The 21,706-nt window shown below is 38.4% G+C and overlaps 1 protein-coding gene across 1 annotated transcript in view; it reads right to left on the bottom strand.

Moving 5' to 3' along the window:
• The window catches only part of LOC140242215 (transient receptor potential cation channel subfamily A member 1 homolog), a 105,026-nt gene that overhangs the window by 14,270 nt on the left and 69,050 nt on the right, over positions 1 to 21,706 (bottom strand). Inside the window, exons 16-20 of the mRNA XM_072321959.1 lie at positions 5,976 to 6,109; positions 3,791 to 4,105; positions 2,579 to 2,731; positions 1,294 to 1,402; positions 51 to 142 (exon numbers count right to left, since the gene is read on the bottom strand). Of these exons, the coding sequence (XP_072178060.1) occupies positions 51 to 142; positions 1,294 to 1,402; positions 2,579 to 2,731; positions 3,791 to 4,105; positions 5,976 to 6,109 (803 nt within the window). The remainder of the gene's footprint in view (positions 1 to 50; positions 143 to 1,293; positions 1,403 to 2,578; positions 2,732 to 3,790; positions 4,106 to 5,975; positions 6,110 to 21,706) is intronic.

The raw sequence follows: 21,706 nt of genomic DNA, 5'->3' as shown, positions 1-21,706 counted from the left end.
CACACACACATACATGCATTTGCAGATATCACAAACACATAAAACATTACCTGGTTCATGAGCAGCGCATAGAAGGCAAGTGCAAAGGCAACGATGAACAGAATAAAGAGGACAACGAAGTTTGCAAATGTTCGCAGAATATCTGTAATGAAGAAGATTAAAAAATATTGTTTGTAATACTTTTCATGCAGAAGTATTTCAAATGCTGGTCATGTTTAATCAGACCAAATTTCACCTCAAAATACAACAGTACTGGACAGAAGATTGATCAAAGAATTTGACTTTCTTCCTGATGACATGAATAACCAACTGGATTTAGTAGAATCATGACCACTGTCGTTATTAAGCAACATGTTTTATTTTACCAGGAAACAGCTTTTTCATGCTCTTGATAAGTCATCAATAATCTATGAACAGCTTTTTTTTTTCATTTTATCCTTTATTCGTTTGTCAGGTACAGATTGTAGGTCATGTAAGTGAAAGGAAACAGTCATGCACAAAATTTGCTGAACTCATATGCAAGAAAAACTAGTGACAGCAAATATCACTATTAGAACTACACTTACCACTGCAACATTGCATTGTAATAATCACACACCTTTGTTTGCCGCATAAGGTGATACAGCAAAGTACTACTATACATTTCATTCTGTTTTTCTCTTTAGTAGAAATCTGATCAAATAACACTTTTCATATATTCCATTAACTTATTAGTGGAATACTGAGCAAAGAAAATCGGATTCCATCGAGATTCGAGCCCGAGACCTCCGGATGCTAGCCCCGGTGCTCTACCGACTGAGCTATAGAGAGCCCTATAATTCAGTGTTCGTCCCAGAAACCCTAATTTCTCAATGCTCGAATGGTCATAAGCTACAGCAGTGTGTTTGTGTGTGACACACACATACACACTTGAACCTGGCATAAACCCAAAGGAATTTCAACTTGGGGATAAATGGGAGGGATCACCAAAGTGATGCAGCTTTTTGAGTATGTAACAAACGTAAACAGAAAAACTGACCAGAAATGAATAATATCTATTAGTGGAAAACTGAGCAAAGAAAATGGGATTCCATCAGAATTGGAACCCGAGACCTCCGGGTGCTAGCCCGGTGCTCTACCTACTGAGCATTAACTTGAACAAACATTTGACACAAACTGCTTTTTAGAAAATTTCTCCAAATTTGGATGATTCTACCTGGTATCATATTTTTTCTGTTGGTAAATGGTAAATGAACTTTTGCATATACTCAACTACTATAGAAAAGGAAAGAGTTACAAGGCTGATCACTTTACCTGTGAACATAACAACGTAGATACCAAGCTGTGGAAACTTTCTGATGAATAGAATGAGATTGATCCACGCCAAGAAGACTGCTGCTGCCCCACACTGCCACTGCCATTCCTATCAATTGAATCAAAACATTTTGCACTTACTGTACATTCAAATTTTTTGACATTTCTGTCTGGAATCTAATTGCCACCATGACTGATAATTCACAATTAAATTGAGATCATTTACTGTACATCTACATTTCACTTCTGAATATATCAATTGGGAAGGCAGTTCCTACATAAACCTTACTGTTAACCTTGGGCATTAAGATATATGAAGATAGGAAGTGTCAAATTAGGTACCTTTTACTGTCCCTCTTGAGTATTCCATCATTCAAAAATTCATTCTACACAAAGCAGTAATGGACAAGTAAACAAAACAAAGCAAAAAATCAACATCTATTTAGAGAACCAATGGCACGTATCAAAGAACTACTTTCCTGAAAAACTCCCAGTAAAATTCGATGACAATCTGCCCCTCTTCACTTCTGTTTTCTTCACAATACCTTTCACAAAACCACAGATAGGATATCCTACGTAGTGCTAGGGTAAAGATGCATTGGTGATGCCAAGTTTGGTCATTGTGCTGGCATTGGTGTTATCTCACAAACAACTGCCTGACACTGAGCTCTATCACCCAGTGATACGACTAAAGCAAATGATACCAAACATAATTTTTTTATTCCTAACATGAATGTTAGCTTTTCGCAACTGTAAGAGTCTGATCACAGAGGAATTTCTATATGTAAAGGTGATGGTGCATGGTTCAAATCAAGTATGAAAAAATGCAGTCGTGACTGATGAATTAAAAGGCCACAACATCCATCACTACACCAGTGACCTCAATTTTATATGATCATGTCTAGAATATTTGTACACATTTCATGGGGGACTATTGCATTAAGCATAGGCTACACGTGTATATACTTTATGACAAGTGAGGACGATGTTTTATATACATGTACATACAGCGATGATACTAATACCAATGTCAAAAATTTTTGTAAACTGGCAACAAGTATAGTGCAGCCTGGTTCAGTTGATTACATTCAACATCTGGCCCTGCACTAGCTACATCCTAGATTTTAAGTTAACCTGTCACAACTGCCTGAGTGCTGATTATTGTCGGTTGTAGTGTTGAGATACATCTGTAGCACTCACACCAGCACCAGCACCAAACTTGAAATCACCCAAAATATTTGAAATATTTAGTTATCATCATCTGCTATGTCATGCCTTCACCCACCAATCTGACCATGATCTGTCCAGCTTCATTGTGGTAACTGTAGAACTTATTACTGATTGGGGCAACAAACAGGATAGACAGGCCATACACACACCACTCCAACAGGTTCTCAAAGTTGATGTAGGAGAGCATCTGGTGGTATATCTGGACAAACTGTTTACACAGATTATATGAAATCCATTAATCAGGTACTGGTAGCAGTCACAGCTACCACATACCAATAATTCATCATGCAAGTTCATACAGTGCACTGCAGTACTTAATGGTTGCTCATCAAAGGAGCAAATAACAACACTGACAATAAAAAACAAACAAACTACAACTAAGACGTATCTGGAGTGGAACAAAAGAGTGAAATTAATCTAGAGGGATATATTAAAAACTAATTTACATGTCAAAACCCTATTTATGCTGGTAATCAGTCTTGTACAATGTACTTCAGGTTCCCATAAGCATAGCAAGTCACATAGTAGCAGCGCAGAAAGAAAAGTATATTCGAAATCATTCAAAATGTCACAATTACAGGTTAATGGATAATTTCAAAAAATACTGAATCAACTACAGTGCACCCCTTTTATAACGAACATTGTTACAATAAAATTCTTGTTACAACAAAGTGAAAACTCAGGTCTCAAAATCGTCATTTATACATCTTTATATTCTTTACTGTTCAGCTACAATGCATTTTGACATAATCAAAGAAAACTGCCAGTCCCGAGGACTTCGTTATAATGGGAGTCACCTGTACATGGAGTTTGAGATACTGTCTTCATTATGTAAAAAGCATCACTAACAAAGTTAAGTTGTCAGTTATGAATACAGACTAGTGATCACTACAAAAGTGTTACCACGTGTGTTGACCATATTTTCAAATACAGTCGACCTTGCCTAAGTTGACATAATTGTGAACATGCAAAACAGGTTGAACTTTACACAAATGTCAACTTTCGCATAAATTGACAAAACTTCAGCATTCTACAAGAAGTAAATCAGGTGATTAAAAAGTAATCATCCCCTTTATGGACAACTATACAAAAACAAAATCATGTTAGTATGCAACATGTTAATATTAGCATACATTAAAAAAAAAAAAAAGTCAAAAAGTTTACATGGAGCTGCTTGAAAATCAGAGATGTACTTTATTGAAATCATAATCACTCTCAAAACTTTTCTCCCCCATAATAAGTATCACATGACCTATTGTGAACATACTTCACGCAGTAAATTGAAGCCTGCTAAGATGATGATCAACCAATGTCCAATCTCTCCAAAGAGGAAGAAAGTGACCCTGCTGTAGGACTCTGTCCAGCGTACTGTGCCATCAAACAGGAATGTGACACCAGTGTCATTGACTGAGAAGTAGAATGGTGGTGGGTTAACAACCACATATCCAGTGAGGACAGTCAAGAAGAGTAGGTAGAAGACGAGGGATGAATAGTAGAAATGGCGGCCATAGCTGCTCCACTTGTGATTCAGAAGGCTGGTAACAAGTGGGTGCCCCAGCAGCTGCTCACGTTTTGACCGCACCTATGAAAGCAGCAAATAGTATGAAAGGATAACAAGATTAATGCTGAAGGTCAGTTAGGCATATTTACTAAATACCACTGAAAGTATTTACTGCTGGTATTCCAATTTTATCATAATTACAATCTTACTATACCCTGTGCTTGCAGAGTTGATGGAGCCTACAAGCAAAGCTTGTAACCTTGGCCTTCTGGGTATTGATAACTGCTGCACAAATTGTCATGGACTGAAATGCACAGTTTTGTATGATACCAATGTCTCTAATATACAGTCAAAACGCACATTCAAAGATTTGTGGTTGAAATGTATGTGTTAAGCACTGCACTACTTAAAGGTCCTGTCACACTTTTCCGGGCAAGCCTTGCGTGTGACTTGCAAGGAACAATTTTTGCTAGCCAGAGGTCCCTGCAGATGGCCCACACCTGACAGTACCTAGCACATATCTTGCCTGCAGTTGCCCGAAGGAAAATATGCAAGCAAGTCTGATTTGCCTGCAGTCACGTTTTGAGCATGCTCAAAACTTGTTCAAGGTGAGTCGCGGGGGCTTGCCCACAGAGGTTCACTGTGAACACCAGTGGGAGGCAAGTCACATGCAGTTAACCCGCTTGAAGTACATAGGTTGCCTGTGGATCTCTGGTTAAGTGCCAGAAATGGGAGTCATCTGCGGACATTCTACGGGCATAATACCGGTGTTTTACTGGCAAGGAATGGTGTCGAAACTGCCAACATCTGTGTAACTGGTCAGTTCGGCGGGCATGGAGCGAGGAAATTGCATGCATGTTGAGGGTCAGTTACTTCCTTTCTGCTGGTTAGTTGAGGTTCAGCTGCCACCAAGATAATGACATTTGCACCTCGCAGGAAACTCCCTCACAGGTAACATGCAGTTTGTGACACAAGTACTTTGCAGTGCCCATATGTCACCCGTAACTAACAAGGATCAATTTTGTAGCTCTCATGCGCCATCTATGTGCCCGATATGCAGGTCACATGGTATACACGAAGTAGAATGTAAGTAGCATGCGTCCAGCAAGTGAGATGCACGCACACTCGCGAAAAATCCTTCTCTATCTGTCGGAAAATCCCTACACGCAATAAGCCACGCAGCTTAACCGGAAAGGTGTGACAGGGCCTAAAGATCTACTCATAAGTATCTTGATGGTTGAGAGCATACTTCTCAAACTTTTCTACCATTGCTTTTTCACCCATTTGAAAAACTGATGGAGCTCAGTGAGCAAAGAAAGAGACCCTTAAATTGAGCCACTGCAATATCAAGTGGTCTCTACAGTCACAGTTTGCAAGTGGGAAAGTTTTCATCAATGCTCTGAAGCAATGTGCATAAAAACAGCATATAACCTGACTTTACACATGGTCTCAAAATGTTGACATTTTGGTGACTGCTAATCCCATAGCATTTTGTTTCTGTATGCACCCATTTCTGGTTTGGTGACACTCATATCATCCATGTGCATTCCCATACATAGTTGGAAGATGGCAGAATTATCAGTGAGATGTGAAAGTCAAACTGCGGCTATAGTAGAGTATACAGCATACCAATTTCATAGCACTGAAATGTTTATTGTTATCCAAATTACCTCTTGATTATATATGGACAGATCTGTAGCAACAATTATCTTCTTCTGGCTTCCATGGAAAATTGTAATCAATAAATGCTGTATCATTTTGGTCCATACAATATTACAATTCTGCTATTAAAATGACTATTGATGAGATACAAAATAAACTTGAAAACTGAGCCTTCAAGACTGTGAATGGAGAGAAGATGTTTAGGCGTCTCCTAACCAAAAGAAAATGCAGTATTGTGAAGTCCTCCGCCAAAAGGAGATGATACATTTCAAAGGAATGGGGGTATTACCATGATGACGAGGGGGTGATTGGTCTTGATGACGCCGGAATCCTTGGTGTAGGGTTTTGCATCATCCTTCAGCTTACCATTGTCCTTGAAAGGTGACTCAGAACTGTCCGAGGAAGAGTCACTAACGATTTCATCTGCATTTCAAGCATGTATTCAAAAGACATTAAAGGTAAGATTTAGTTTTTAGAAGGGCTAAAAATCTTCAACCATTTGAAATTCTCTAACTGCCATAATGAGTTGTTTAGGATTATAGTGAGATCAAAAGTTAAAAATACCTTTGACTGTAGTTCATGACTTTTAAGCCGGAAGTGCCCTCCCTGTTCAGTAGTGCATAGGTTGAATGTTATGAAATGATTGACACTCTAATTACATAGAGATCAGTGGATAATCAATCTTGTCCTAGCAGGACAGTATTTGTTAACAAGCTGCACACAGTTCACTCATGTGCGTAAAATCAAAAGGACACTGCTATGGCTTGATTTGCAATCAAATGAAAAACATTGTGTAGCGACCACAATCAGATATCTTCTCAGATTGCAATACTGTCGGCCTACCTTTTTGGCTAGTATTTCACAATTTCATTGTAAGCAACCTGAAATTGTAATATCCTATCATTATTTCACACATTTTTTATAAATATGTGACCCGCTGCAACAAAAGGATCCAAAAGTCGGGGGTGGACAATTCTCTGAAAATGACATGACATTATTCCATTACTCTTCCAGTTTAATACCATATATAACATGACTTATAAAAGTACTCGGTTGTGGAGATATGGATGATTTTATTAGCGCATGTCGAGTGGTTTAAGAAATCAGCGTTTCGAGAAAACTGCCTTCAGAGTTTTCCTTCCGACGCTATCATGATCAAGGGGAAGCAAGACAGTTTTCACCGTTTGACAATAGAAGGTACGCTCCTAGCAACCTCTGCGATGTTCATTCAAGCTTAGCGCCAGTGGTCTACGCACGACCAATCAGTAACCAGGATACCACGCACTGACCAATGAGATCACTCCCTCGTTGCTAGGGGCAGAGTCCAGCTGCGGCGTTAAATCCAAATTTTCCGACACCTTTCTGTTCTGTTGAAAGTCGGAAAATCATGGCCCAGAAAAATACTATTTTCTTGCCTTTCCTTCGATCATTTAGCTTCGAAATTTCGACAGATGATAGAAGATACATTAGACTACAAAGTTATGTCAAAAACAGAAATCCAAATGTTTTGACGGATTTTGATGATCTGACTTCAAACTCAATTTTGTCAGCTCACCCGTCAGCGACTTTAGGATCCTTTTGTTGTAGCGGGTCACATATGCATCCATTATAAAGAAAAAAAAATCCACAATTTCTTTTGTCACATGAAAACTATTTTTTATTTTCAAATCTATTCTTCATTCTGCTTCTTCTGTCAAAGATTTACTGAATTTTGAAGACTTCCTGGTAGGCACTGAATGACAAAGCAACAAATGCTAAAAATCTGCCACCTCAGCAAAGAGCAATGAGCCATTTTCATACTACTGTAAAGGAGGATATTTTCAAGTAATTTTTCGCGCTCGGCCGGGTAAAATGAATTTCCTGTGTTTTTAATTCCGCGGAATAAGGACATTAAAAACTGGGACATGTGGCATGTCTTCTTCTCCTTGAGTGCCGTCTTCAGTCCGAAGGTTGGTGACTATGGACCTCCATTCCGTTCTGTTCATGGCCGCCTTACTACATGCGGTCACACTCTTTCTTGTCCATTCCTTTATGTTGTCACACCACACACTGCGCAGACGTCCTCTGCATCTCCTGCCTTCTATAATCCCTTCCAGTACATTTTTGAAATATGTTTTGATGTCTTTTGACATGGCCAAAATATTTGAGTTTTCTTGTCTACAAAGAATGATAAGGAAATGACATTTAGTTATGAAGATACGATCACTCATCTGACATTATCTGAAAAACACAAAATGGTGCCTAGATGACGTCACAGATATGTTATCGTCATGAAAAGTTTCATGTCATTAGATATTGATATTAGATATGTTGACTGAAAATTTCATGTTAATTGGTCATGTCATTGTTGAGATATTTTGTTCATAAAATTCGTCAGAAAGAAAGAAAAATAAAACCAGGAGACCCCGGGGTCTTGCGCTCACCCGAGTATCACAAGTTCACAATCCATGCAGTCATTACTCAAATTATACATAACTGTAGCACTACTGTAGCTTATCGCTTACAATTTGAGAAAAGACGATTTTCAAAGATTCCTCAATTTGATGGTTTTGACGGTCTTCCCCCCCCCCCCCCCCCCCTTCGGGCATCATGTTCCAGTCCATGGGGTTTTCATAAGATGAAAATGTACAATTTAGGTTCCACTTAGGACCCCTCCCACTCCCTCCCTTGGGTTCCAAGGGGGGCACCCCTGATTCTGTCATGAACAAACTTGAAACTATAGTCATCAATGTGTACTAACTCATAGTATTAACTTAGCTTTATCACTTCTGGTTCTAGAGGAGAAGTTTTTTTTTCTTCTTTTTTTTTAAACAATTCCTTTTTCTTAGGGGGGGGGGGGGGCTGGGCCCCCCTGGGGCCCCCAGGTAGGGCATGGTGCCCATTTAAACAAATTAAGATCTTATCCCCCTAGGGATGCTATCTACTAAGTTTGGTAGAAATCTGTCTTGGGGGTTATCAAGAAGAAGATGAAAATGTACAATTTAGGCCCCCATTGGACCCCTCCCTTGGGTCCCAAGGGGGGCAACCCTGATTGAGGCACGAACAAACTTGAAACTAAAGTCATCAATGTACTAAATCATGGTATTAACTTAGCTCTATCACTTTTGGTTCTGGAGAAGAAGACTTTTTAAGATTCCCCGTGTGTTTACACCTTTCTTTTTTGGAAGTGCGATCACAGTACCTTGCACATCTTGCATTTAATAGCTGTTATCATACACTAAATGCACACAGACACAGGAACAAGCAATAGACAGCATCTAACATCACTGAATAATGAAGGCAAGACAAAATATTATGTGTGTCAACTACTCTAACACTCTACCCAGTAGCAACGGTGACCAAATCCACATGCAATACTAGTATACAGTTGTAATAAATAATACATTTGATTTGCAAACAGTAGAGATTACAAGGGAAAAGAGACAACTGCTGAAAAGCTTTCAGCAAAAGAAGAAAAGCTTTCAGCAAATGAAAAATATGCACGACAAAAGCACAAATCTCAGCACTACTAGTGCTTTAATAACTACTACATTCTGTGAAAGGACATGACTTGAAGAGAGCTGGAAAGTGACACCACATCATCATCTGATGTATTTCCACATCTCTGTCAGCTCTGTGAGGTGTGTAAAACATTACAATCTAGTCAACAAAATGTGATGAATCAATATTATATAACACATCTTACAAGCTTGAGTATCAATGTTCTATATTGTGATTCAAACAAATGTTTTTCACAATAAATTCTTTCTTTCTATAATTCATAGAAATGGTGACATACAAAAATCCACAAACAGAAGCATCACACATTGTGAAGTTGTGTAATGTTACACAAGTCAATGGAAGGGACAGTAGGATTATTTGGGGAATTTCTGTTTACAGTACACATAATACTGTATACGCTGTTATTTTCGAATACAGATATTTTCTCGAATGAGGAGGTCAGACATTTTCGCGAACTCATGCCGACGCTAATGTAAATGTGCTATTACCCTAGCGCGTGGAGATATTTTCGTGTTGTTAAAATTCACGATCCCACTGATATTCGCGAAAATTAAACCCTCAGAAAAATAACAGCTTATACAGTACCTGTTTTACAGAATATACACAGTATGTGTACTTGTCGTATGGACCAATGTGATGCTTGTGTTCATCTCTCCTAGCTCTTATTATCTTTCATTCCTAGCATTAAGCTAGCAGGGTTACTGGAAAGACATTTTTTATATCAAGCTGTTGAATACTGTCTCTCAACTATTAAATATTGTTACTCCTGATCCACATTTTCAATTTTCCTATTGTTCAATAAAAGTGGAAAAACTTAAAACTTATTTCATCTATAGCAGTTCTAGATATCAGGGAGATGTTGGAAAGAGCCAATCACAATCAACTGCTGGTATTTTTTTTTTTTTTTTTTTTTTTGCATATTATCAGCTCAGCGAGTGAATGCCTCACACTTTTTGTGGCTCATCAACTCCAAGTGACCAGAGAGAGATAGGAAAGACACTTCATGACTGTTGAATGATCACATTACCAGCACTTTGGGGTTTTTCCCTAATTTTCACCTGTTTTTAATAGCTTTTTATTGACAAGAAATATAGTGCACATTTAAAGAGATCACAGAAATGCTATGAGCTCTCTTTCAATTAATTTTTGCATCATTTCAAATTCTCTAGACATACGACAGGTCAATGCGATGAAAAATAATGTTTGGGATGGAAATGAATAATTACTCCTATTTTATAGCCCACATAAAATTTCACAACATTTCCATTCTTATCTTTTGATGACATCTTTTTTTCTTTTCTTTTTTCAGTACATGATATAGGTTATAGTGAAATTATGTCAGTTGCTTACTTAAAGTGAAAACACTATTTATATGGAATTACTTACATATAGGAATTTCAGATTTTGGTGGCAATTTTGAATATCTCAAAACCTTCAGGGATGTAAGATGCATCATCCAGATCCAGATTCAGCATCCTTAAAACAGGGTAAAACTATCATAGAACATTGGGTGGACAGTTAAACAGGGTTCATCCTCTGGCACCCACACTAAAGCTACGGTCACAACTCAGTCCAGCAACCAACTGATTTCTAGCCTGCTTGGTTGACGCTAAATTTTTGGCACCGCCAGCAGTTGTTTTGTTTTTTTTTGAGATGTCGAGCAGGCTGCAAAACTCTAGTAATGCCTGAGCGATGCCCTGTCGATTTCCTGTCGGTCATCCGTCAATTTTAGGTTAAATTTTTGTGAATTATTGGAATCTTCTTTGTGCAGAGTCCCAGCAGTCACCAGGCAATGCCCCATCAGCAACTGGATGATCTCCCATCAGCCACTGGCCGATTTTCACGAAATCGCTTGGAGACTGTCTGGTGATCAATGGGTCATCTACAGGTGTCCCATAGGCATACCGCGGTGGCCCACCAGTCTCTGCTGGAAAGCTCTCACGAGCTACCTGGGTATATAGCTATGTAACTTTCCATCTGAAAGGGCAACAAGGTCTACAATACTCCTAATTCTACCTCAACAACCACGACAGTGAGGCTCTTAAACACAGTTCTTTTATGAAGACATGAATACATGGAATTCTGAATGCAAATCAACAAAAAAACTTTTTCCTTCAACCTTATTCTTTTCAAACTAGAATTTAATTTGCCAAAAAGATTTATTTGAAAAGTAAAGATATTTTATATGTCACATAATGTTAATGCATACAATTTATGTTGAGTGTTGTGTGTTGTGTGATTATATTCATTATTTTATTGCTATTTTGAATGTCATTTGCCAAATATGCTTTTGTGATAATATTGTTAGATTGTAACAGATATTGTAAAGGGCATAGGGGTCATTAATTTGTTATATGGGCTATGGAATCTAAATCATTATCAATTAATAAAGATAAAATTCAAAGATTTAATTAAGAACTACCAACCTCAGCTATGTGAAGGCACAGATAACATGAAATTAGGATATCAAATTAAAGGGAGGAAAATTATAAATGAAAAAAAAACCTCTAATTACTCCCAGATAATAATTTTCCAAAATATCTTTTGTTGCTTCTATAATTATTCTAACTTTATTTTTCTATTTCTATTTCATTTCATATTTTTATGCTCCCCAAATACTATCATTCATTGCCTCTTCCAGATATGCCCTGGCTCCACTTCCCCATCTAGTCTCTTGGTTTTCTTCTGTGCTTTTGTTATTTTTACCTACCATTTTAGTGCCCTAAATTGCTCAACAGCGACTGCTCGATTAGGTTGGTGCCCTGGCGGTTGCTGCTCGGACATCAAGCATATTTTTGGTGAGTGAAAACTGGTCTGTTGCTGCTGAAATTTTAACACCGCATTAAAACTTAAGTGGCCACCGACCGATGCCCCAAAAATCAGTGGTGCCTGGTTAATCACCAGTCAGTCACTGGTCAGCATCTGACTGAAATTGACTAAAAACTCACCAACCGGTTGCCAAGCAGGCTGCTTTTGGGGTTGTGACCATAGCCTAAGTAGAGTCACCATCCGTTACTCTTCCACCTATGTATTACTGTATGACATGAGGTATGTGGATGCATGTGTGTGTGTGTGTGTGTGTGTGTGTGTGAGTGTGTGTGTGTGTGTGTGTGACAGGGTGTGAGATCAAGCAGGGGGGTGGAACCACCTCCCCAGCAAGAGAAAGAGTGATGATCAGACACATGTTGTGATTCGTGGCATTGATGTATAACGCGTATGTGATACATGTATGTTTGCCATGCATGAATTGATGCACGCAATGTTGTAAAATGTATTCTTTCATTTGTGTGCATGTTGTTTATGATCACTCAAATGATGTAACAAAAACACATTTAAGTTTAACAGCATTGCCTATATCTTAACATCGGCAGGGTCATAGGCAATTGTGTCTTAATATAGACTAGAAATGTCGCTATGGTGACTGGTATGCCTCCGCCATAATGTATGATTCTCCTAATAGGTCTATAGTGTGTCTTGACAATGTGTGATGATAGTTTCATCTAAATGGCAAAATATTATGTTGACATGTTATAATGTGTTGAATGTCCACTTTCCTTTAACAAGGCTTAATTGGATGAATGGCTACATTTTCTAAGAGAGCATGTATTTGGGGGATTCAGGGACTTTTACTTGACTTTTGACCCTTTTGTAAGTCTCTATGCATGGAGTAATTTTCATGGTACAGAGAAAAAGCGTAATTTCTGTATTATATAGTAAATTGTTAGCATCTTGACTTGGCCTTTGACCCTTGACCTTTGACCCTATGACCTTAAAATTCCCAAGAGAATCACTGTCAGGCACAACATGCATATATATTAGTTTCATGATGATACCTCGAGCCACTTCCGAGATATGGAGGAAGATTGCAAAATATTTATGTGGTAGGATGTTTTGTGATACAACTGACCTACAAATATGCACCCTATTCTAACTGGGCTATTTGAGACCAAGTTTTTACTGGGGGGGGGGGGGTCAATTTGACCCCCCCTTCAGATCTCGGCCGCCGATCGCGCGAACGCCGCAAAATTTTGCCTGAACATAGAGCCGGATGTCAACTACAAGATTACATGATCATACAATAAAAAAATTTTGATTTCATATTTTTTAATAAATTAATTATGCAAATTAACGCATGAAATCATATTTTCACCTATAACTCCATCAAAAAGACTGAAGGATTATTGAATTTTTGTGTCAGAGTTCCTCAAGACACATCAAACAATTTTCTTGTAAAAAAATAGCGCAATCAAAATCATTTTCTTTTGTTTTTTATTGTTTTGTTAATTTCTTATGTATTTTATTGTTTTTTCGATCTTTTGTTTTCTATTGTTTTTTTGCCAAAATTTGTTGGAGACACTTTTTCAAGCTTATCTACATTAGAATTGATTTATTTCAATGGTTAAAAGTTGAAATAATCTAATTTATATCAATTAAACAAAAAACCACAGTTTGCATTGGATTTGCACATGAAATCATGAATTTGAGCGGTTTTCGGGTTGACATGCATATGCAAAACATTGCATAACTTCAGAACGGTGTACCTGGACGTCGCAAATTTGGTCTCAAAATATGCGGGAGACTCAAATGAAAAAAGTCATGAAACGACGCGGCAAAATCTTTGCACGTTGCGGAATCGTGGCGCGAAACGTCGAGGGGGGGTCAATTTGACCCCCCCCCCCCAGTTAGAATAGGGTTAAATGTGATATCTCGAACACTTTAAAAATCACTGCTCCCAATGGTAAGCAATACCTTTAAGCAGCCACTGAAAAATCCTCCAGAGAGAAAAGCCCTGTTAAAGACCCTGTGTATAGCGACCACCTGTCTAACGCGGCCAGCGGCCACAAATTTTGTTTCCCGCGGTAGATTTTAACCTGTCTATAGCGGCTAAAACCCCAATGGAGCCGTAGCCGAGCTGATAATTCAGCATGTTTTTCTGCTTTGTAGCCGTGCTGGCAACGTTCAGTGATCGCCACCGCTGCATTCATCCCTCATTCAGTAATAATAATGCACCAGTGTTGAGCTTTCTTCACGACAATACACATACTACTATGGAGCAATTTCATATACACCGGCATGGTTAAATGCATGAAACACATGGTGTGTGCAGTACTTACACACCAGGGTATACATGTACATGTAAGGATATAATGATGATACATGTACATGTAAGCAATGCACACAAAGTTGGATTACCTGTCTATAGCGGCCACCTGTCTATAACGGCCACTTTTTCCATCTCCCTTGGGTGGCCACTATAGACAGGTTTCACTGTATTACAATGGCAATGGATTGAAAAATAGTTGCTCATAGTCACAAAGTGTTATTCATAATCGCCAACTGTCTTTAACACTTTGGCAATTTTTTCATTTGACTAATGCTCGTTCCTAAGCATTAGTCAAGTCACTAAAATGTCATTAATGACAGAGACAAGTCCTGATTTTTCAATTGGCAACTCCAAAACTGCAGTGGTACCAGGCATTCATCATTCAGTGAGATACAGTGTACCTCCTTGACCAATTATGTTGTGATACTGTATAGACCGATTCAGGTTCGTTGAGGGCAGCAGACAAGTTGCGGTTACAGGGCGCAGCCATTAGCTCTAGCTGCGGTGTCCCCGCCTACCCCACCCCCCGGGCAACAGACACAGCTCAGCAGAGAGCTATGTGTTCATGCTGAGTCACAGTGGTAAACATGTTTATCGCGCACTTGTAGCAGGAGTACGCACACTTGTAACAAAGGTTCGCGCATTAAGCAAGCGTTCGCGCACTCAGTACGTGACGCCTATTGGCTAAAACAACCATGCATCAGTGTTTCATTCAGTGCGCGTGCATCATTTGCTAATGTAGGGAGGGGGTGGGAGAGTGGGGGGGTAGGCATGAACACCGCATTAATGGCGCTGCCCATGCCGATAGAGGGCCATAATACACAAATCGCCTCTTAGAATCGGTCTATACAAGCAGAAGTGCCCAAACACTCAGAGGCCATTGATGTGGACCTGGGGAATGTGAGTCTATAGTTAAAATCAGAGATTAGTCTTGAACACTTCAAACACATACATATTAGTAGAACAGATATCCCTGTAATGCAGGCTGTGTCCTATTCTCACAGAGTTCAGCCTTTTTGATTAAATTTGCTTGCCCTCTACAATATTTATTGTTGTTAAACATGATCGAAACATAATCAAAACCTTAGAAGTACACATGTATCTTCTACAAGCAACTAGAGAGGAGGACAAGCATAACAGTGCAGGCAGACTCAAGATATGTGACACCTCTAGAGGCTATTTTCATGATTGTAATGGTAATCAATGGAACACAGGTGACCATCACAAAATATACACAAATGTACATGGCAATACATGACGAGGCATCACAAGTGTCACAATTTTGAAGTTTGTTTTTTGTTTTTGTTTTTGTTTTGTTTTTTAGTGAATACTAGAACATGCTTTTATCCACAATATCCACAAGAATGTCTGTGAGCAGAGGGTTATGTGTCCAAGAACCACTGGTTAGTGTATTCTTGCCATTGGTTAGTGTATCCATGGACCTACCACACATGGACTTTCATCGCTCGTTAATCAATTCATGCACCTGTTTCTGTCAAAAGTGGCACAAAAGCATTCTAAACATGCTTTCCTGCTTTGATCTTATCATCACCGCCGACAGCCAGCCTGGATAAAAACATGACGACGCTTTGAGAAATCTAAAAGCTACATGCTCAGAAGATAATAGTAGTAATTCTCTTAAATCAAGAAAAATGCCTGTGCAGTTGTAGTGTACATTGGGAAATTATCACTCAAGTAATTTCATTTGTGAAATGCGCATAATTTACCAGAGAAAGCAATTATTTGCAGGTTGGTTGTGATTTGTAATTTAATTTTTTCCATTTTTCGCACATTGTTCCAGAGTAAATATGGACAGTAACCGTAGATGACATGTATGTTCTATCATAAAGCCATGTTTCATGCTTGTCCACAAGTGTCCACTTCAGTAATTCTCAATTTTGTGACAGGAAAACTTTCGTGTTTTGGGTTTGCTGCTCCCTTTCATTTGGTGTTTATACAAAGGCAGTTGAGTCTGAAAAGGCACCTCAGCAAAATAAGACCGCAATGGGGGAAATGGTTCTTTTGTCAGTGACGATGCACGATTGCACAATCTTCATTATCCAAGTACCTGAATGTACTCATTAAGATGCACATAATCAGATGGCGGTGGTGGGATGGGATCAAAGAAAAACCTTTGTTTCTCGTCCATGTGTAGTAGGTCCCTGGTGTATTCTTGCAATCTGAGAGGTCAGTTGTCATGTATTCATTTTTCACAGACTGCATCCACATTTTCCTTTCAAGAAGAATAAATCCCAATTTATATGTGGATTGAGTGACTACTGTAATATTAGTAGAACACATTAGTGAAGTTTGAGGAAATTTGGACAATCTGTTTTAAAGTACAGTCCCCCACCTCTCCTATGTGGATATGTCGGGACCGGTGCTTATCCGGATTAAGGATTTGGCCTGATAAGGAAAACTCAATGTTTAATACATGCAGCTGCTTACCCAGTGGTAGCTACATGTACATGTATCAATTTTGCATGAACATATGTCATGTCCGAACATACGTGTATGTCATGTCCTTGTCAGCTGGTCTACGTTCAGAATTCTCTGACAATTTGCTCAACAAACGATTGCCTGTACCATGCCCTGATTTAATGAAAGATTTTCTGTCCATGTTCCTGCGGTAATTTGGGGATAGTGAATGTCTGAATGCATACTATTTAGGTGAAAATTAGATGTGAATTTATGTTTATTATGCTGGCAATAATATGTAATTTATGTGAGTTTGTGTAGGAATTCTGTTTGAGTATGAAATCCCTCTTTTCTCCATAATCATTAGATTTGAAAAAACAAATCACACTGAGATCGCATCCAGATAATAGAGAGATCTGGATAAAGGGAAGCCAGATAGGAGAGGTTGGACAATACATGATTTTTTTAAAGTTTTGGTCGTGTCATTGCTGGATGAGAAAGGCTCCTGGTTCCATGACATTGTGCTCCCCTGACAATTGCTCTGAAAATTGTGACAAATGCTCACCGACAAATGCTCTGATTAGACATTTGCTTTGGCGACACTTGTTCCACCAACATTTGCTCTGAAAAAATACATTTGCTCTGCCAATATTTGCTCTGAAAAAATACATTTGCTCTGCCAATATTTGCTCTGAAAAATACATTTGCTCTGCCAATATTTGTTCCAAAGATACAACTTATGCTCCACCAACAATAATAATAATAATACACTCAGCTCATAAAATGCATGATACATTCAAGTCTCTTTGCGCTGTATAATGACTATTTCAATGATAACAATAAAGTTACAAAATGCATGTACTACAAAATTATATAGAAACACTACAATAAATTACAAAAGTATTGATTGAATAGATGTGTTTTGATGAAAAAAAAAATCTTTGATAGGTAAATTGGAACATAGGAACAGCAATGAACAAGTCTAGAAGTGTAGTCTGTGAGTCAAGACCTTTTGGAATATTGAAGACGTCACAATTTCATTTTTCTTTGTTTTGGGCTAAAACAAAATCATTCACAAGTGGATTGATGTATAAAAAAGGATAAATCTATCACTTCATGGCAAAAATCAAGTCACAAAAAAAAAAAATACAAAGAGATTGTATGCCAATACAAATATCGCTAAAGCGATGCTACTGCAACAGCGCAGCCACTATGTTGCAGTTATGTGAGAGCTACCCAGCTTGACAGCACAATCATGACAATTTAAGACTTCTTGCAGTCTCATGCTCTGCAAAACTAAATGTTTACTTGTCAAATTTTGAAGGAACTTTAAAGGGATAATACAGTTTCAGTTGAGATGAAGCTTTAAGTTTCCAATGTTTTTTATGGCTTTTTTTTTTTTAGATAATCAGAACCTTTTGATAAAATTTATGAAAGAGCACATAATTCTATGAGGAATTCAAAGTTTACGTGTATTTAATGAAAACTGGTTTTGAAAGGGCTGACCTAATAAAAGGTAGGATCCACCTTTTACTAGAATCACTGTTTTACTTTGTTTTTGGATTTCTCAGCCATTTCAAAACCAATTTTCACCAAATAAACTTTGAATTCCTCTTAGAATTGTATGCTCTTGAACATTTCATATACTGTAAGTGGCTACTATGTAACTTGCACAATGCTCACCAATTAATCGGGAACCGCTTTAGCGGGATCCCCGCTTAAGTGCAACAAAACTTGATGTAACAAATTTTTCGCGTGTTATTTCCACCGCTTAATCAGAACCATGAACTGCTCCATTGGGACAAATCTGGCTGAAACACTTCCATGTCCATCATTAATGTCAACAAATAATAAGTAAATCCTTAGAAATAATTGCAGGGATAATTTCCTTTTCAGAAAGATTGTTTTTCTAACCAGTTCTCAATAGATAATATATGCCGATGGCAATCTCAAAAATATGCCATTAGCTGGGAAGTGGGATGCAGTGCAGAGGAGGTCTTCTTATTGAGCGTCGTCAGCTTCTACTCATGACAAGCACTTACACTGCACCACCCCTCAGTGCAATACGGAGAGTCACTTTCCCTGCCTGTGGCTCATACTATACCCTGTTCGTGCATAGTATGCATGCAGTGTGTGTGTCTGTGTGTGACAGCATAATAAGGGGGCATAGGGATGATGAGAAAAATGTGTTTGTATGATCGTCGCAATCAGTGTCGTCATAATGTGCATGTTGTTACCATGTTATAACAACATGTGGAAGTTACGATGTAGAATAATTTAACCCCTTCTTATTTAAAAGATGAATTTGAAATTGTAACTCATTCTTATCCCTCCCGTTTTGGACAAAAATTAAGACTTCCAAACCTAGAACTGAATATTTGAAGAAATCATTTAAACATAAATATGCTAAGGAATATAATAACCTTCCCATGGATATTAAAATTTCCCCCAGTGTTTATATATTTAAATCTAAAATAAGTATGTTTAAGGTCACTGCCCCGTTGATTTAATTTTCTTTCTTTTTGTTGATGAAAACGAGTTATTACAGAATCATTTGAATTAGTACAGGTAATTGTAAGTTATGATTAATTATTTTTCCCCCTTCCCTTTCCTTTGTATCATTTTCTTTTGCTATTTGCTATTCGATGTTGTTGTTGTTGTTTTTCTTTCTCTCAACTTATGTATTTCAAATATCTCCATTTTTACAAGTTATGTATTTTATGATTTCACATTGTATTTGTATAACTTCCATGTTCTGGACCCCATGGAAGACCAGCGATGCCAACATGGCATCGCTGAATATGGGCCATCCAGCCGTTGTTTTTTTTATACGGAAAATAAAATCAATAAATCAAGCAATCAATCAGCATAGCTGCCTCTACCATAAATAGGGTAGGCATTGTAACTTCATGTACTTTGAAATCTTAAAAAAGGGTTATTTTGTGGATCAAATGAATGAAGGTTTGTTCCAATGATGCATTTGCCAAAATGATGAGACTGCTGTGTCTTTGTATACCTGTTGCTGTAGTTATCAGTGGGTTTGATAACTGGTTACATGGTTTAGTGTAATGCCCACATACTGGGCTTCAATGTTGTGTTGTTTGCACGGGCCAATATCAGCCACCGCTCAGTAAAGCAAGAGCACTGCTTAGACAGGAGAAAAACATGTTTTTCGACCCCTCCCGATAAAGCGGTGAGCACTGTATATCGCAAAAACTTAAAAGCTAAATCCTCACCTAAACCAATACTATACCATCCCTTTGACTCTGAAGTGGAACTTTGTCCAAATACTTCAAAGGATTGGATGATCAACAGTAATTTGTTTTCTGCTCGTAAAAGACATACATGTAAACTAGAGATTGGTGCTCGGCACGTCGCGCAGCCGGGCACATGTATCCCCCGAACCCACAGCATCATACATCATCGCAATATATAGAGCTCACACAGAAATTCCATAAATAAAACCAGTTATCATGGCAACAATGACCCTGTCCACATTTTGCCTCTGGGTACCAAATTTGATGACAATAATATGATGCAGCGGTGTAACTCCGCAGAATCTAAAGTATCCTCTGGTAGTACCTGTGAGGGAATACAATTATAGAGTAATCTGGATGCATTGTAAACCTAACCTTCATGCCAAATTTGAAGATGATTGGAGAAGAAACGCAGCCGGTAGAGCGCTCACAAGGAAATCTCTGCTATTTCCACAAAAATTCTTGTTACCATGGCAACGATGTCTCCACCCACACCAAAAACAATAGGCGTCTTCGTCTTACCATAATACACCTTCATGCCAAATTTGAAGATGATTGAAAAAGACCTGCAGCCAGTAGAGCGCTCACAAGCAGACCCTATTGGATTTACCTTTTCATGAATAAAGATGGAACAAGCGAGGGCGCCATCACCAAAAACCATAGGCATCTTTGTCTTATCATAATACACCTTCATGTCAAATTTGAAGATGATCGAAGAACTGCAGCCAGTAGAGCGCTCACAAGCAGACCCTATTGGATTTACCTTTTCATGTATAAAGACAGAACAAGCGAGGGCGCCATCACCAAAAACAATAGGCCTCTTCATCTTACCATAATACACCTTCATGTCAAATTTGAAGATGATTGAAGAAGAACTGCAGCCAGTAGAGCGCTCACAAGCAGACCCTATTGAATTTACCTTTTCATGTATAAAGACGGAACAAGCGAGGGCACCATCACCAAAAACAATAGGCGTCTTCGTCTAACCATAATACACCTTCATGCCAAATTTGAAGATGATCGGAAAAGAAATGCAGCTGGTAGAGTGCTCACAAGGAAATCTCTGAGGCGGCGGCGGCGGTGGACGCGGCGCGACGAGGCCAAATCCATAGTATCCTCCGAACTCTGTTCGGGGGATACAATGATGATTTCTTTATCAAGTGTGAACTGTTCACTATAACCAAGTCAGAAGCACATGCACTTTATGTTAAACTTGAAACTGCAACCCAGCAATCAATTAGCACATCCGCACATGTACGGTCGGCATGTATCGAATACCATTGTGGCAGATTTACTGATTTTGGTACAGGGGAAGGAAAAATGAAATATTCACAAAATGTTTATGCACCCATGGAAAATGAAAAACCGCTAAACATAATCCATGACTTTAAGTCACATAAGCTAGATGAATTTGATTTTAAAAAAGTCTCCATGCAACATATTTACACTGGCTATGTCATCATACCACTAGAATTTTTCATCTATTTCAACGCACTGATTAAAAACAGAAAGAATTAACTGTGCAAAATAATTTCATAATGTCTCTGGACGATCACAGAGTATACAAAATGAAAATCATTACATCAAAAGCACTTGAGAATTAAATTGAGAGGTTGGTGGAGCAAGTGCTGGCAGAGCAACTGTTGTTATTTTTTAAGAATATGTCAGCAGAGCAATTATCAGTGGAGCAAATATTGGCAGAGCATATGTCGTGTCACCAAAAAGACCATATCTTGTGAC

The sequence above is a fragment of the Diadema setosum genome, chromosome 19 (assembly GCF_964275005.1).
Source record: "Diadema setosum chromosome 19, eeDiaSeto1, whole genome shotgun sequence".
Lineage (NCBI taxonomy): Eukaryota > Metazoa > Echinodermata > Echinoidea > Diadematoida > Diadematidae > Diadema > Diadema setosum.
This window is presented reverse-complemented; position numbering and strand designations above follow the sequence as displayed.